The 15197-nt window shown below is 44.9% G+C and overlaps 1 protein-coding gene across 1 annotated transcript in view; it reads left to right on the forward strand.

Annotated features, from left to right (window-relative positions):
• LOC128299607 (uncharacterized) overlaps window positions 1-15197 on the forward strand; it is a 122341-nt gene that overhangs the window by 33511 nt on the left and 73633 nt on the right. Inside the window, exon 10 of the mRNA XM_053035613.1 lies at window positions 2706-2753. Within this exon, the coding sequence (XP_052891573.1) occupies window positions 2706-2753 (48 nt within the window). The remainder of the gene's footprint in view (window positions 1-2705; window positions 2754-15197) is intronic.

Here is a 15197-nt window from a genome sequence, read left to right on the forward strand (position 1 = left end):
ACATCCATCGGTACGGTGCAAAACATCAGCCCTTTCACGGCGAAGTCTCACCGGTTGGCAGTGAGCGGTCCCGGGGGCTACATGTTTGATGAAGTAATGTGATTATTGTATACTTTCCATCACTACCGTTACGCTCGAATCTCACTCTGCGAGGCGGCACCGTAGACACTGGTCGGTGGTACCCCCCGTCCCACCGAACACGCAACATTTCGGTCCGACGTTGGCTCGGTCCGCCCGAGTGTAATGCGGTGTAATGATACGTATTTACCCACCCGGTAACCGTTTTGTTACTTTCCCGGTTCCGGTTAGCTCGATGCTGAACTTTTTGGGTCATACATCAAAAATTCCTCACCGCCTGCCAGCCACGCTGCGTCCGCTCACACATTTCGACCTTTCCAAACTAGCATTACTAGCATTCTGCTGCTCCATCCGTCCGGGTGCAAGGTGCTGATGTAATTGGTCATGTTTCCAATTCCCTTGACAAATGGGGACCGTGTTTACAGTACAAGGCTGCCATGGAGTGAGAAGATGAGTTCCCACCCCATACCTCCATACCATACGTTATCCTGCACACATGTTGGTCTATCGCATGGTTTCAAAAAGTTGGAACTAGCACAGGTTTTAGGTTTTCCACAGTGACAACTCCGCACATCCAGCTGGCACATTCCACAAACGCAATCTCCCGCTGGCCACCATCATGACCCACCGGGCATGAATCCGTGGGCCGATATTGCTTTGGAGCCTGATTAAATATTGATTCGGAAATTGGTCACCGTATCATACTCGGCTGGGTGGAAAACGATAGTCGCATATGTTCCGTGGAAACCCTTCCGCTTGGGTAGACAAACACACACACACACACTCAGGTCACAGTATAATGAAGGTGAGCGAGTGACATTTGAAGTGGATCCGGAGGATCGAGCGGATAGAAGGCGAAGTGGTAAAGACACAAAAAAGTTATGAAAACGTAAACTGAAATGAAAGCGAGAGAGAAAGAATTACACAGCAACAGCAGCAGCTAGTTTATCAACGATGAAACCGGTGACGAGGTTATGAATTTCAATTTCCAAACTTTGTCCTCAGCCCGATGCTAGTTTTCCCATCTAGCGAAGTGCCAGCCAATAGTGTCCGTTTTGTTTTGTTTTTTTCTTCCGCTCCCGCTATTCCTACTGTTCAACCAGCGTGTCGGAAGATGTGCCTGTATCGAAATTCCACCATGCCTGTGCGTGACTGGAGGCGACTTCACTTGTCACTTGTCAGTTTTGTGTTTTCGCGTTTTTTTTCTGTTGTTTTGAAACACTCTCCCCCCCCCCTGGTCACAGGGTTCTTCTTTATGCCCCTTTGTGGTTTCCTTAGCTATCTTTTTCCAAATTGCGGATTGCAAAAATGTTACACACCGAGCTGGGAGCGATTTCATTGGTAGTCGCCAGGGGAATACTGATCCGAGGATTCCCGGGTTGGTCGCTTTATTTGCATCATCATCATCAACAACAGTGTCGCCATCATCGATTGATTGCCATTGTATTGATGGTGGGCTCTTGTCGGTGGAGGTGGCGCTTCGGTTGGGAAATTTGTGAAATACAAACCAAACCCAACGGACGAAGCAACATGCGCACGCACTAGATGTAACCGATATGTTTTGTTGTGTCCCTATGGGCGTTCTTCGGGAATGAACAGTATTGCAACAAAACATTCTCATCCAAGCAACTCATTTTTCCGATGTTAAAAGTCATAATGGGTATGCTTCGCGTATCCTAGGTGATTCTGCCAATTACGGTAATTCTGGTCTATCGGTTGGTACTTACGATAATTAGAAAAACGAATTATCGTAACAACCACCCAATTAAATCATTATTTCGATCATATCAATCCTTTGCCGCTACGATTAAAGATCGTTTTATACCGCATCTTGTTTTTTCGGTTGCCAAATCAAAGCGACCTTTTCTTGATTGCTGCTCCTGACAGCTCATGTTACGCAGCTCATTTTATATGCTCCTACGCATTCCGTTTAGCTTAACTTCATCCATTTCTGGTTTACATTACTTGATCCGTTTCTAATCACGAAGATTGCAATGACTCGAACCCCTAAATTAAAGAGAAGAAGCTGCAATATTTAACAAAATGATAGAAATCTAAGTAGAAAATTTATTATTAACAACACATTGCTATTGAATTACAGTGGCACTGTTGAAGAAAATTGTTGGAGTAAAGTTTAAAGTCAAGTTTAAGTGGTGTTAGATCCGGAACCCTGTCCATGTTGTACTTTTGATACTATTGATAACAGAAAAGTGTTCTGTTCATGATTGTCGTGCAATAAATTCCAGTTTACAAAAGTGGGAAGGGATTCAAATCTACGTCGACGCATGCTGGTTCATCTTCAATAAAATTTAGAAATGGTTCTGGCTTTGACAATTCGAGTTCGAAAACCCTGCATTGAGTTGTAGTAGTAATGTTGCTATCATTATCGAAACCTTTCCAAGTTGATAGTTCAAATGAGTAGTATACGCTTATATGATTCACAGCAAATACTATTACAAATATAATTATTTCTCAGCGCTAGTAAAATCAACCTAAAAATCGCCTAGTTGAAATCTTCACACAAACTCAATTCAGCAATTAATGACCAATTTCTCCTACATGTATTCAATCGGTTTTGCCTCATTTATTAATTCATACTGTTATCATTCCTTTCTATCTATCCACAGGTAAGCTTCATCGTATGCACGGCAGCTCACAGCAATCGCACGAATCAGGTACAATCGTACAAATGTGAAAAATTGAATTTCAAACCATATAGCCGGATATCTTGTTCTAACCCGTTTTCTATACTTCGCATTTTGTGTTACGTTACTTTGTATGTTTAAACACATTCTATCCAACTATCCCCCAACATACTGCGACGGAACAGTGCTCGAGAGCGAAAGCAAAATGTCATTTGCAAATCAATGGCAGCAGCAAGAAGGCAACACAACGCAGCGACAGTGTCCCCGTTCATGGTACCATGGCGCACGAAACCTCCAAAGACGCCTGTCAGTTATTGCTAAACCAGTGCTCCCGTGTTATTTCTGTCCCGACTAATCCAGCGCTTCAATCTCAAATCCCACCGATGCGTGTGCGGACAATCGCTGCTACTTCTCGCAGTCGAGGTGCCGTCGTTCGGCGTGCCTTGAAAGGGAAAGCGGAAAACCAGTGCCTTTATTTTCATTGCGCACAGGCAAGCCCGTCCGTACCGGGGGCAAGATTTTGCTTGATCCCTGTCACATCTGTGTGCCAGAAGAAGGTGGTCGTTGCCGGTTTGTATAACTGAATCGCAACGAACCAGCGCGCAAGATGAATCGTTGGATGTTATAATCCCGCAGCAGTACACTGCTCGGTGGTGCTTCCACTGTACGGGAAACTTCACATTCTTGCGCCTATTGACCATTCGTCCCAAAGATTCGGTGACTTGGCATTCGGAACCCAGATTGCTGTCCCTGTATTGTGACATCATCGGATCCCACGTGGAGTTTATTTGCGTGGGTTAGTTTTCATTGGCAAATGCGTACAAAAATAGCTAACCAATTCGCAGAGCCCTGGCGGCACGTTCCTTCCAATGAATCATTTCAATTCGACGCACAGCAGCCCGAAGAAGTGTCGAAGCGTAAAGGTAAAGCTTGATTTGGGGATGGTATAACCTACGATCCGGGAATCCACTACTAAGAGACGAATGCGTGGCTTTAGGTAGCCGTGTATATGAGTGTGTATGTGTAGGGAACCTTCTCCAGTTGACTGCACTGCAAAGCCCCGGGATTATCGATGAAATCCTATCCGGCTTATACTTATGTGAATGCGAAACTCTCCGGGCTGCTCTAGAATTATCGAACCAAAACCCTGTCCAGCTCGATCCAGACGATCGTTTCCCAGGAATATCGTTTACAAATCCATGCCTGAAGACACTTTTAATCATCAAACCGACCCACTCTTGAAGGTTCGAAAGCCAAAAAGCTATCCCGAATCCCCGTTGCCAGCCGTCGCTCACTTGCCTTCGGGTTGTTGGGAAAAAAAGCAAAGCTTTGCGAGATAATTTCATCCACAGCTTCGATTGAAAGCACAACAAATAAATGGTTGTTTAAAGAAAAACTACAAAAATCATGAAATATAGTACTGAAGAAAAAAGTAACCCTCGGAATGTTTCCTGCAGGGAAAGTTGCCCACCAATCCCGGGTATCTTGTTTGACCTCGTTTGGTAGCTACACGAACACACGCCCTTTCCATTCGATTCCGATCCTCCGACGCCTGGGATGGAACGCGTGCCTGAAGGAACAATTTTCTGCTCAAGGTTTTTGGGTGCGTTTTCCGTTTGTGTTTGCCTTGTTTTAGGCTATCGGTGGAGCAGCCTAGCCAGAGCTAGTGCCCCTAGGTAGTGTGCTGAAGCATAAACTGGGCTCTTTTTTCCGAGCTAAAACGGACGTAGCCGGTAGGAGAGTGTTCAGCATGGTCCGAATGTTCCGTTGCTGTGTGTTACAATATCCTCTACGGTGTTTGACTCACCTGTTTCACCTATAACTCTGCCGGTCAGTTTCTGTTCCTTGATTTCGTTCTTCATCTTCGGTTTAATCCCGTGAGAACTGTGCCATCCTCGTAGCACAGTGCATGAAAGTGATACGCTGTGTGTTGTGTACAGTGTTTTATCCATTTCCATGTGCAAAAAGTTACCTTCGATGGTCAGTAGCCGGTGGGTATAAGATCCATCCGTTTTTGCTATTTTTGCCCCTACCCCCTTTCGGAACCGGTTGTATGAACTTTCGACCCCTAGAATGTGACTAGTGGTACGGCTAACCGGTTCGGTTGCTAAAATCCTCTCACGCTGCAACCAATGCTGATGCTGGCTAATATAAGAAGCAAGGGAGGGAGAAAAAAAGGCTACACAAACGTTCATAACACGCCGCACAACAACCTCAAACTTCGGTAGCGATAATTGGCCCTGCTGCGGTGGGAAATAGCCAGCCTGTGGTGGCCCAACCCGGCCCAATCGGTATTCTTCTGCGAACCTGAATACGTATATGGACGATAGTGTTTTCCTTTTGGTATGTCCGGTTGCTTTCCAAGGGTCCCTCCCAACACAAAACCTAAACCAAATCCTCGCGAATACACAACCACACACACACACAAAAAAACAAAACCCGTTTCCTCCCGAAAGGTAACACAAAACCTCACAAATAGCTGCTGCTGAAGAAGGAACTTATACAAAAAATAAGTTCCACAGCTCCCGAGCAACATAACGCTGACCACAAATGTGTCGTTTGCGACAGACCAGTGGGCCGACCGCCTACCGAAACTACTAGTCTTACGACAAAAATCCGACTTTTCCCACCGGGTTCGTGTGTGTGTGTTGAACCGGGAGCAGTGGAAAACAGGGGACAGTAGAAAAATATCACCAAGATGAAAGTACAATCCCCGGTGCCCCGAAAAAGGGGTTGGATCCTTTAAGCCTTTCGCATCCGAAAGAGAGACACAGCGCGCACGGAGGCAACCGAACGGGATGGTTCTTCATCAAATCCTTCATCTTTGCAGACGGTTGGCTTGATTTTTGATTGCTGTACCAGAACAGTTTGTCCCCCAAAGCGGGAAAATTTCCGACCTGTCCAGTGCAACCATTTGCGGCCAGTGCTAGAACCGGTGCGTTCTGGTACTTTTGGGCAATCTTCCTCAACTGGCAGCTAGTGAGCGAATATCTTCCCATATTTCTACTTTTTTTTTGCTTCAACACGATGAACTAATACTAAAAAAAGCTCATCTTGATGATTTTTTTTTTGCTTCTTTCTGTTCGGTACACTAAAGAACTGCTTCACGTTTCCAACAAGCAGTAAATTACATCCCGGAAAATGAACACCGTCCGGTCGGACTCGATTGGGGTTTTTTTCCCCCTTTGGAACAGGTGAATGTTTTCGGGTAATAATTCTTGTCAGTTTTATGAAGTTTGTGTGGCCCCGAATGGGCCTCCGATAGGTAGACATGTGGTTGTTAAGCTGCCACCAGCACTGTTGCGTAAATTTTCAGAAGAATTTGCAGCCCCACACTCACGCATCCACTAACGTGGATTTAATCTTGCGCTCTTGTGAAAATAACATTTTTCGATTTGATATTTTACGTTTCACGCTGATCCGCAATTCCTGCCTGTTTCAATGTTAACACTTTATATCTTCTAAAAGCTTTACATCTCAGTCACATCATACCGTCGTGAAAGCAAATAATTTAATGCCGCTTAATTCTTTTCCCGCTTCCGCAAGCAATACAAAAATGCTAATTTGAGCTGCTTTCATGGACGAAAACGTTGAAGATTACCGTACCGTTCCGACCTACTGCCACTGTGCTATTCCGTGCGGTGATCGAATCCGTATAATGCTTACACCTTGTTTTCCCATTGGCTCGGAACTGGATTTGTGTGTGTGTTTGTGTGTGTTTCGATACGGTTCTTTCTAACCGCGGTCTGTTTCTGTACGCCTCTTTGTGAGTGTCGGATGTTGGGGGTTTTAATTTAAGTTTTAAAATGATTCTCACCGTCACGGCACCCGATACCTGGCCTTCGGAATTCGATAGGTTTGTACCACAGGTATGTACCACGACGATTGGCCAATCTCACTCACGCAACCACACAGGCGAGAACCTGCGAGCAAAACTTTATGCAAATTGGTTTAATTTAAAGCTTCGATTTAACTTTCCCGGGTTTCTTTTTCGATCCCGGAGTTTTCTTTTCCCCTGCTTACGTAGCATTCGATCGTGTTGAATAATTTACATTTTGGGGAATGTGTCTTCGATTTTTGTGGTAGAAGAGAAGCAATAGAATGCTGCTACATCAACTAGAAGATGGCAGGTCTTGGTAAAAATAGAAGTTTTGATGAAAAGTGGAGAATTAGCTGAAGGTAAATTAAAAGCATATTAATCTAGAACTGTGAATACGTTTACATCATTACGGCTAACGCGAAAGAATCGATAAGCCTAATGGTGTATAACAGACAAAAAGTCACACTTTAAATGACCTTCGTGCGCTGCGGTTATTTATTAAAATATTAACTTTTCGGTAGAAAGGGATATTTAAATGACATTTCAAGTAATTTAACTTTCATTCTTCAATGTGTTACACACTACAATACCAATCTATCTTATAAAGTTAGTAACAATAAGCATTAGTTCTACTTGTTTTTTTTTATGTGACTTCGTGAATGTCTAAAATATTGCAATAGAGTGAATAGTGACATGAAGCAATCTGTTTAATCAATCCGTTTTGCCCTTGAGACGATCTTTTTTGCCGATTTTACCAATCTTCCAATGAACCACTAGACCTTGCTTGACTTACGAGATTTATTTTACAACGTAGTCCGTCCTGACCAATCATTAAATCCTTCTCCTGCCTGTCACATCTTTATTGGGCTTTGTTGACATTTAATTGTTCTGAATATTGCTGAATGAAGCTGAAGCTTTTTGTTCCTCTCTAAAATTCACTTTATGTTAATTGTACAGTTTTCTGGTTGAGTTTGTGCACAGTTCATTTGAAATATTGTTGAGCATTTATAGAAAATGTTGTTAAAAATGATGTAAAATTGCATTTTAGTACACGTACAAGTTGCAAAACAAATGCATGAAACTTCAACTATCTTTGTAATATATTAACTTTAATTATCTCACCGTACTGCAACGGCTTTTATTTTATAAAACTCAACGTGGTATTGAACGTATTAGAGACACTTAAATAACGGTCGGTACATTCGCGTGTTGTGAGCAAAATTAAACAACCGACTATTTTTGTGCCTTATCGTCGGCGTCACCCACAACAAAGCTCCCACAAACTTCTCCCCTAAAAACCAGAACGCACGATGAAAATTTACAACTATCGCACGTGACGCGATCAGCTCGACAAGATTAATGTCCCACATGTTGGTGACGATTGCCATGGTGCGTTGTGCACGAAACAACACCAGATGAGACAGCCATTATTGCTGTGGCGTACTACCGCGCTACTACACGCCTACTGCGATAGCACTGAGCAAGATATCTACCACCGCGCCGTCATCAACTCACCACGCTTCTGCACAGTCAAGTATCATCTCCATTCAAGTGCTTTTCCACTCAAAACCATAGCACTACCCCGGTGGTGCGTGTTACGCTTACCCTCAATTTACCATCGGTTTCATACGGGACGATTTCGTTGGTTTGAAATCGATCTGTGGCATGGCCACCTATACACCATCAGGGAGACGGTATTATAAATACAAGGAAACACCTTTCGCCCGATAGTCGATACAACTCAGTAGGCCACTGCTGCCAAGTATCGGTATCCTTCCTAAGGGCAAGAGCTATGCAGAAGAACACTCATGCTCGTGCAACACTTGCAACACAGCAACAAACACACACAAAGAGGTTGGTAAGAGAAACTTCCACGCACGCACTACTGCTGCTGCTGTGTGGCGTGGCAGACGAAGTGAAGATTTATGTCGCTGGTATAGAATATCCATTGGTGTGGGACAAACAATAGACCCGGCCCAACACTCCAATCTTAACGTTGCTCCATTTGATGTGGAACGCCTGTGAAAGTTCACTGTGCCTGCTGGAAGATATGGGAATAACGCAACCAGGTACGTCGCACACAACCTATAGCCGAAGGCATCCGATGTTGTTGTTTTTTTTTCCTTTCGTTTCCTTAGCAACGCGGTAAGCACACTTCGGAAACGAATCATCATTTTCATCGCAAGACACGCAAGGAAAGCGAAGAATGCGTCTATGGGGTACGGTAAAAGCTTTTACTTTGCAAACACTTACTTCAATATTTGTGACGGTTCGTGTGACGCTTTACGCTCTTACCGTTGCGCGTTCGCTTTCACTCAGGGCCACAATTTGTTTTGCTTAGTGAAGCTTCATTTTTGCAAACCAAAAGCCTTATTCCTTCCACGAGTACGAGTGCTCCAGAGAACCGTTCCAGCATGTGTTGGTGCGTGCGTGCTGTTCTTTAACCTACCGAAGAAGTGATGGTTCTTTTACGTTTTGTTCCCCCACCGTCGACATTCGCTTTCTTCTCTTTCAAACGACTGTAACTAAGCCTTTGATGAACTCCAGCTGGTGTCAATCATAAGCGTACGTCTCCACGCGTACGGGCCACGTGCCACCATTTTTCCGAGATGCTTCGCTGCGCAAATGCTACGCCAAGTAAATCGAAAACGTTTTTGTTTTTGGGGTGTTTTTTTTTGTTTTGTTCGGTTTGTCTTGCTTTTTCTCCCTTACTTTTTGTTTTCCGCGAGACGTAAAGAAAATGTCGCACATTTTCTTTGATGGCAAAAGCTTTCCATCGAAACAGACTTTGTCTTTTACCCACTTGCTTGCTTGCTTTCCACCGTGTACCGTACGCTAATGTTTGATGAATCGTATCCATTCCATCAATTCGCCCCGGGTACCAGGAAGCGGGATCATCAACACAATCGAAAATCACAGCCCGTCAATTCGTGTTCCCTCGCCGTGCAAAACCGACACGAAACGTCGATAAGATTAATGATGCTAATTTGCACCGTGAACATCAAACGGCTGTTGGTTTTTTTTTTCTCGCTTATCCCCCCGGCAGGAAGCTCTCCCAAACATCAAGGGTAGATTAATCGATAGGAACGCATTGGCCACACGGCACGGAAGCAGCTTGAGATGGTGCTTGAATTAATGCAATTGTTCACTGCACACGGGGTGTTATAATTAACGATCTATTCCAAGGGTAAAGTGTTACATTTTTTCACCATTAATTATTGCGCTACAGCAACGGACTGAGCGCCCTTGGGAGAACGCTACCACGGGTGTGATTTAGTAATGAAGCTAGGGCAGCTGAAGGAAAAATGTTCACTTCGACCTCACCGCTTTCGGTGTGTGAGGAACAAAAGCTTCCTGCAAACGGGCATCACAAATTAAATCTATAATTCACATACTCGTTCCTTCGTGCAACCCGTGCTGTAGATTCAATACACTTGATAGCTTCACCATCTCAAATAATTCTGTACTAGAACCGCATAGAAGCGCTACTCTATGCGCGCATAGATCCAGCACAGTTTGAACAATTCAATAAAGCAAATACAATGAAGTTCGCACCATCTAGGTGGATCGTCCGGGGAAGCGAATGGGTACGATTTGAAACCCACCCCCTTAGCACAGCGTCGATACTGCCGCTGGTCAATAAATAGTTTATGAACGCACGGGAAAGGGGGTGAGTGCAAAATGGAGCATTTGCGTAAATTGAGAAAAATTTATGATATCACTAAAACTGCACCGACGAGTCAACGGAACTCAGGACCGTCAGCTTTCGCTACGATCTCGTTGTGTTCAAATTTAGCACATTCGAGTTTCCTCGTCCGCTACTCAGTGTGGCCTAGCGCACAAACATAAAAATAAACAAACAACCTACATTGCCTCATTCACAAAGTGTTTTTTCGGGGTTCGGACAACCATTTTTTCTCCCTACCTTTCTATCGTCCTTTTTATCGTCCCCAAAAAAAAAATACGCACAGTACAACATTCAGCCGTAAGTAACGACCGGATAAGTCGTCCCGGAAATCGATAATTGATTTTGAACCTCTCGCCATTTTGCGTACCCACACCCCGCTATAACCTATCGGGAAATGTGCCACCAGCTTCCGGCAACAAACGGTGGCATTTGTGTACTCTTTATTTTGAACCCTTCGACGGAAATAAACTTCGGCTTGATGGGGTTCGTTTTAGGCGTTGGAATCGTTAATTTAAGCAACCCGAAAAAGCGAGGCACATACTAATCCTCGTGCCGTACGGTAAGATGGCTTCCCAGTTTATCCCATGGCTAAGGGGTAGAACATGAACAAAACTCCCCAATTCAGGGGTGTTTCCCACCCCTGTTGTTCCCAGCACGCAAAAGGGAAGGTGAATATTTGCGTCAATATGTGGCCGTTTATGTTACGGTTTGGCTCCAAGGACGAATCCCTTTTTCCATGCCTGATGCCGTCGATCGATGCGAACGGTTTTTGCTTTATGTGGCGACTAGGTGAATAACGTTACGGCGAACGATTTCCTTCGCCTCCGAGGTAATAGCTCCCAAACTGTCCTCCCACTTCGCCACTCATCGTCTCGAGGTTTATTAGCATATTTTGTCCTGCAGCAAAATAAAGTAACAAACACAAACAAATAAACACACACACCGAGTCGCGCGCGCGCAAGCCTCCACCGTGGTAATAAAATGATTCTACCCCAAAGGGGCACCATCATGGCGTACCGTGTGAAGAATAGTAAACTGGGTTGGAAAATTGGAAGAAATGGATTGTGCTTTAAGATTCTGCTTTTTCCATCTCCGGTACACTCCAGCAGCGGGTTGGGATTATCCTTGAAAGTTCATGGCCCCAGCCCCAGCCCATCTCGTAGTAAACCTTCGTGTTAAGCAAATCGTTGCCATTTTCTTATTGAACACCCGATCCCCGGGTACGATTGCAAGCGCTAAAGGTACAAACGGGCCACAACCTGTTCGATCCATAAAAAAAATCCCCCCGTCACCATTCGATGGGTATACCAAGTGGGAAGCACTTTTGACTCAATGGTGACTAGCAAACGGCGACGGGGGAGGAGCAGGGTTGCCAAACGCTTCAAACACCGTTCTGCCTGTTACTATAGAACCGGACGATCGTACCGCACCGTACGGGTTGACTTTGTGCTGTAATCCAGAGAGGAAAGCGAGAAGAATTGGATGCGAACCATAAAGAAGACATATACCGCATAAAGCATTCTTCAAGTTATCGTGTGCTCATTCGCTTGCTGTGGCACGATACGGTTTCTAACATTCGCTTACAAAAAAGAACCGAGGCTCTTCACCATGCACTGCTCTCCCCTTGTGTGCATGTGAAGGAAACACTACCAGAAAAAAAGCGCCCACCATCACCTTTTTCAGTTCACGGTTTACATCCCGGGTGAGCTTAAGCGAACAACCTGGACCGTCTGACGTGTAACACCGACAATGGAGGCGCCTGGTGCCGCACGGTGTCTAGCTGCGTTCCCCGTTGCGTCGGAAGCAAAAAGGCAATTGTTCATCCGTCATGTAGTGCTCTTCGAGCGCTCGTTATAGCGCATAGGATAGGAAAGGCTACTTTTTTGCATCCAAAGAAACAAAAAAAAGCAACTCCAAAGCGTGAGAAACATAGCTTTTGCTCGCTGGTGCAACTCAACGATATCTCTATCTGTACGCCGGAAGCATACAGCACAACGGGTCACAGAAGCCAACTCACAATCACTCAATGTGAAACGTTGTCGATTGGTACACGCCCGAGGCAATTGCCACTGCTTTCATCTTTCATCTGGCACACCCACATCAACGCTCACCCTCCCCCGACCGGGACGAATGTGACGTCCAGCCGAGCAACGATATCCTTTTTCGGGGGGCACCACTCGTATGGGGCACCCAACACTCCGCCGCCGACTCACTGTAATGCAATCAAAAAATGTAAAATTGAATTTCAAACTCGTTGCAGCTAGCAACCGTCACTCCACCTAACTGCCATCATGCTTCATGGTGTTTGTCTCTCTCGCTCGCTATGTTGCTTAACAAACGGAAATAGCGATCGAAACTGATCCCCCCGCCCCGTCGGAACATGATCCCGAGCCGTCATTCTTTTGGGCCGGTTCGATTTTCACTTCTTTGGGTTGAGCTTCGTAAGATCTGTCCTCGTGCCGGTATACGTGACCGTACGTACGTTCGTTCGTGTGTATGCATTCTACACTGTTCGCCCGTATTTGCTTCACTCCGGGATTATATTGCTTCCTTGATGTTTGTGCTACAATTTGACATGGGAGCAGCGTATCAGTTTTTCCGACGCCCGATCCGGCCTGTACCAGGGTTTCCTTTTATTATTTTCATTCCGATTGCATTGGGCACGGGAAACGTACGTAGCGATCCTGCCGTACATCTGGCCGGATGTATAAAATGCCTTATCATCGAATGAAGTAAAAAAGGACACATCTCTTGCTTCAAGACGATGCCTTAACACTTGTTGCACGGTCGTCGATTTAAAGAGACATTTTCTGGAACGAGGATTAATGTTGCTTTTTTTTACTTTAGCTTTCCCTGAACAAGCGATGTGTCTTTCCCTGTCTGTGTGTGTGTGTGTCTAGGTTTCGTATCGTAATTTCAGCCATGTCCGGTGGTATTATCTGTCAAGCGAGCCACGTTTGTTCGTTTTTACGTTTGTACATCCCTCCCCACGGAGGCAGCAGCGGCACAGGCAACACAAGACACTCGACCACTGACATATGGAACGTAATTTATCGGCTCGGGAAGTGTAATCCTTTTGTCGTGAACATGGACAAGGAATTCGTGCAAGTTTTATTTTTTTTTTGGTTCGTACACACAACTGTTTACTGCAAACGATACTAACTGCTTGTGACGTGGACTGTGGATAAGATTCTTATCTTTTTTTTCTCTCTCTCTCTCTCTTTCTCTTTCGCTCACTCTCCATGCTTCGCCCGAGAGTGTTTCGAACTAAACATTTAATAAAACATGTTTTGGGGTGCTTTAATCCTACGACGCCAGCCGACTGGTACGGCGGCAAAATGAAAGTGCCTTATTGCGTAAGGCTTACCGGTTTTTTATCCATTTGAATCCTATAGCATAATCCTACCTGAAGCATGAACAGCTTGTCGTGAAAGATACGCTTTGCTCGCGTATAAAGACTTAAATACGCGTCCTTTTTGTGCACAAAATAAGCTTCAATTTGGGTTTAGCGTTGAAGAATTGTATTGCGTTCTTTCATATTGCTTCAACCAACGTACATTCAGCATGGTATCGATCGAATATTCCGAGAATGTTTGACGACAAAATACCGCTTTCGCGATAGAAATTACCGCTTTCCGTTACGAATCAAACCTCAAAGGTGGAACCGTCAAAAAGACAATCACATCATCGCCGTCTTTCCTATTAGCTACCTTCATTTCAGGGACAGAAAATTTAAAGTGGCTTCGTTGGGAAAAAATCATTTTCACATTTCTTTCTTACGAACATTTGGAGCTGCTGTAAGAAAAATAACGAACTGGGAACACTCTTAAAAAAATGAGCAGAACGGTACCGTACAGCAGCTGCGAACGAAACCTTACAAGATTTTGAATTGACTGAAAGCCTTATACGAGTGAACCTCCTCAATAAGAGAAGATTGATTGCAACTGAAAAAAAGCCGAACAAGGAAACCGTACCGGATGCTGACTAACAAAAACCTCCCCAAGAAAAAGACATTCTCCCCGGAGCGAAACCACGAAACTGAACCCCGTCAGAACTGAACCTTTCGAGAGTACAGGGCGGTGCGGTGTGGAACGCGCCAATGTGATGCAAAGAAACCTGAAATATGCAGAAGGATTTCAAAGAAAACGTGCATTCCATCACTCAACACTTGACTGCCAAGAATGGCAGCAATGGATCTAATGCAACGTCTTCGGTAAGTCAACCCTGACGACAGTATAACCCCGCCACGGGCACCCAGCCCGGGTGACTCGGGTGGTGTTTCGCCATGCAGAATGCGCCTCGACCATCGGGCCAAACCGAACACGGGCTGGCAAATATAATGATGATAAACTAGTTTGTGAAGAATGGAGCGCGGAAAGCGCGATGCTCATGAACGTAATTGTGACGCGAATGATGCCGCCGTGCCTCCTTGGATGGAAATGCCACCGTTCGATGCAGCGTCGCAATGTGGGAGAGCTTTCTTGACGGATGGTAAGAAGAATTCTCTACTTCATCACGAGGTTCACTTCGAGTGCTCGATTCACTTCATCAATTTTCACTCGACCCGCCCGTAATGCCCGTTTCTACGTCACTGTTTCTTTAAATTACAAATTATGCAACGAACCCGTCATTGGGGGCGAGTAAAGTCGTCCCCCCTTTTTTCCACTGCTCACTGCTTTCGATTCCGACAGAACGGTTGTGATAATTTTTAGTGCTTCCCTTACCATTTCTGGTCTTTATCCGTTGGTTCGGAGATTGCTCCACGTTGCAGCGCTACAAGTCGCAAAGACGTGTCATGTCTAAAAACGTGGCACCGACAGTGATGGGGTTTTAAGGAAAATGGATTCATTCTTAAAACTTCTTACAAACCATTTCTTTTTCCTAGTCGTGGAAAATCACGTCAAGTGAGCTCAGCGCAGTGGCATATAGCTCTGAAGAATGGAAAACACTCAGTGAACCGCGGTCA

The sequence above is a fragment of the Anopheles moucheti genome, chromosome 2 (genome assembly GCF_943734755.1).
Source record: "Anopheles moucheti chromosome 2, idAnoMoucSN_F20_07, whole genome shotgun sequence".
Lineage (NCBI taxonomy): Eukaryota > Metazoa > Arthropoda > Insecta > Diptera > Culicidae > Anopheles > Anopheles moucheti.